This window comes from Limulus polyphemus, unplaced genomic scaffold (assembly GCF_000517525.1).
Source record: "Limulus polyphemus unplaced genomic scaffold, Limulus_polyphemus-2.1.2 Scaffold650, whole genome shotgun sequence".
Taxonomy (NCBI): domain Eukaryota; kingdom Metazoa; phylum Arthropoda; class Merostomata; order Xiphosura; family Limulidae; genus Limulus; species Limulus polyphemus.
The window spans coordinates 401,907-405,253 of NW_013666260.1; the positions used below are offsets into that span (position 1 = coordinate 401,907).

Consider the following 3,347-nt stretch of genomic DNA (forward strand, 5'->3'; position numbering starts at 1 on the left):
CTGTTATGTTAAACTTATATTAAAGTTTTTCTTCATTACCCATTCAAGCTGTCTCCAGCCATTATAATGAAGTATGTCTACTGCTAAACATCATTTACTTTCTCTGTCAATGATTGTAGATGAGTGGTTGCCAAACTTTTTTGTTGCACATCCTTATGCCTAGAAATATCACCTGCATCCTGAGTCTTGAGTTAAAACATTTTGAGAAATTGTAATAAAAATAATAATTCTTTATTAATCTCTTCATTAGTCAAATCTATAGGGGTACAAAATATTGAATATAAACAATCAGTTAACACTGTCTGAAAGATATGAAAGAAGAAATATGACTTAATGCTTTTAATGTGAGCTTTTATCTGTGTGTTTGTTTTTGTGAGTTTTCTCCAATCATGGTTGTAGACTCAACAGGTATAGTTGTAGCTCTGTTTTCACATCGTAGAGTCAGTAACACTTTTTTGTCTTATGTTGCACTAGTAAGGAAAATCCCAATATGTAGAGGGATTAAAATATGATGCTTTATAAAAAAAATTGTCATAATTTATTTTATTATAATTAGGTAAAATGTAGTGAAATATAAAGTATTGCTATTTACAGAAAAATAGTTTTTGGAATGCATGCGACTTCAGTTCAAACCTTCCTGTGACACACATTTTGAAAAACTGTAATTCAGATAATCTTTATAAATGTAAATGATCTGTAAAAACTTTATTTAAAAAAATTTCTTTGTTTTCCCCCTGCAACAATTAATATGATAGACAAGATTAAGGTAAAAACAAACAAACATGGTTTTATAAAAGAATTGAGAAATACATTTTAGTAGAAGTTCTTATTTATATTGTAATGTCTAGTATTAAGAAATTATTGATAATAATAATATTGTTTGGTATTGTAGATTAATTTCTTGTCAAGAACCATCCATTTTTAACTTTGTGTTAGTATTTTATCTTTATGAAACATATGAATTTGTTTTTTTCTGTCAGTCTTTTTATTGGGAGACTGCAATCGTGATAATTTGTTGTTGTTATTTTTAATGGATTGCTTAATTATTTAAAATATTTTTCAGAAAAATTTGAGAGAAAGCAGTTTAACCACCTGTTTTGGTCTCCAAATGGACAGTTTATTGTTCTTGCTGGACTGAGAACGTAAGAGCAATTTGTATAAATGTATACATTCTGTTATTTTCTAACTTGTTTGTTGTGGAGAGTTTGACAGGTAACTTGCTTATAATATATGTTTTGAATCATGCCTTGAAAGTTTTATCCGTAATTCCCAGTTTGCCCCTGAAGAAGAAAGGTCCAGGTTATAGGGTTTTTAATCATTTCTATCAAGACTTCTTGAACCTACGTGTTTTTCTAATATCATGTATGTGATAGATTATTCAGTAAAGATAAATTATAGGTGTTTTATCATAGCAAAGCCACATTGGGCTATCTGCCATGTCCACAGAGGGGAATCAAACTTCTGATTGTAGCATTGCAACTCCAAAGACTTACTGCTGTCCCACTAGGGGACATTAAACTATGGACATAAACTCAGAATGTGAAGCAAGGAAAGGTAGTTTCTTATATCAATAAAATGAGAGATCCCTGTCAGAGCCAAAGAAAAGAAAAGGTTAATACTGGCAGAGAAAGGAAGTCACCTTCACATGAAGGCTTTCTACCTGGTTATTTAAAAAATGTGAGCAACTTGACACCTGAACTATCATAAGATTATGTATAATATGTTTATTGAATATTAAGACACATTTAATGAACCTTGACATGGACAAATGGAAAGATTTGTCCCAGAATTGACACTGATGATGTGGTATCAGTTTGTCAGTCTAGACATGCAGAAAGAAAGCTTTAAAAGATTAAGTAACCAATAAAACAAGAAGTGATAAACCAAGTAGTAGCTTGTGTAAAAGAAGAAAAAATATAGACAAATTGCATTTGTTTTATAAGAATTTTTTGGTTTTTACCTTTGAGAACCTTTGTTGTTATTGACACACAACTATTTATAGAGTTGCGTGTTTCAGTGATTGGTTTTTGAAGTAATTTCTTTAACTGTTTAGCATGAATGGCAGTCTAGAGTTTGTGGATACATCTGACTTTACTGTCATGGCACAGTCAGATCATTTTATGGCAACAGATGTAGAGTGGGATCCAACAGGAAGATACGTTTCCAGTGGAGTGAGCCACTGGGCACACAAGGTAATGGTTTCAAATAGTTATTTGTTGCTTTAACTCAGGTTAAAGTGGTAGTAAGTAGAGAAGTTATGCAGCTTGATTTAGAGTTTAAACTATAGATAATTAGCTTGTTCATCTGAAGAAGGTAGGCAGCAAATCAACATAAAATTAAAAAAAAGTAATGTCACGTTTTATGGTTTTATACTTAAAAATACTTTCCTTGTTTCTGACAAAACTAGTTAGTTGCATTGCAGAAATCTTGTTTTATTTGAAATTGGTGTGTTATTAAATATATATGTGACATTGTTTTTCTAACTGTACTTCTAACATTAAATTCATAATTAATTTGATGAGAAGATGATTATTAAACAATCTACTGAAATATTGTTGGTTCTGTGTTTTTGAATTAGGTTGACAATGGCTACTGGTTATGGACATTTCAAGGAAAGATCATTCGTAGGCATCCAATGGATGGGTTTTGCCAGATGTTGTGGAGACCACGCCCTCTGACACTTCTTTCAGAAGAAAAGATTAAAGTGAGTTGTGGATATTTATGAAGTTTCTTAATTTTGTTTTCATAATTATAATTTTAAATTATTGTATGGTATTGTAGGTATATATACACGAAATTTACAAACTGTTCATCCATAGATAGAGATTAATAGGATTATATATATATATATGTATATATAGTTACAGAAGACCACTCAAAGTTTGTTTTAGTAGCCAATGTTTAATTCAAGTGTGTTAAGTTTATCAGTACATTTATGGCAAATTGGTGTGCTTCAAGTGTGTAAAGTTTCTTGGCCTAAAAGTACCATTTTTTTCAAGTGCTGCATGCTATATCATTTATTTTCTTCTCAGAATTTTTGTGCATGATTTTTCTTTATTTAAGAACAACTACATTTCAGTTTTCTGTAGCATCGGGATATTGTTAGTTAGTAGGTTTACATTACTTCAGAATTACACTGCTTTAGCTTGAATCTAAGTACATATTTATGTGCTGTTGTTTGGCCAGTTACAAATCAAGTGATTTAACTTGCTGCTTCAATTAACCCGATGATCACCGGCTACTAACTTTCTTAGTAGCCAGTGCATGTCTTGCTGTATTTCATTCGAACAATAAAACTAGTGGATGAAATTGTTTGAAACTTCATAAGAACTTTCATAAATGTACAT

At 30.8% G+C, this 3,347-nt stretch overlaps 1 protein-coding gene across 2 annotated transcripts in view; it reads left to right on the top strand.

The window, feature by feature from the left end:
• The window catches only part of LOC106459707 (eukaryotic translation initiation factor 3 subunit B-like), a 45,828-nt gene that overhangs the window by 37,261 nt on the left and 5,220 nt on the right, over positions 1–3,347 (top strand). The window contains exons 13-15 of one of the 2 annotated variants that reach the window (XM_013919355.2): positions 1,064–1,142; positions 2,054–2,192; positions 2,579–2,704. In XM_013919355.2, coding sequence (XP_013774809.1) covers positions 1,064–1,142; positions 2,054–2,192; positions 2,579–2,704 — 344 coding nt within the window. Of the gene's footprint in view, positions 1–1,063; positions 1,143–2,053; positions 2,231–2,578; positions 2,705–3,347 lie in introns of both variants that reach the window. The other variant, XM_022386232.1, reaches the window with a different exon arrangement.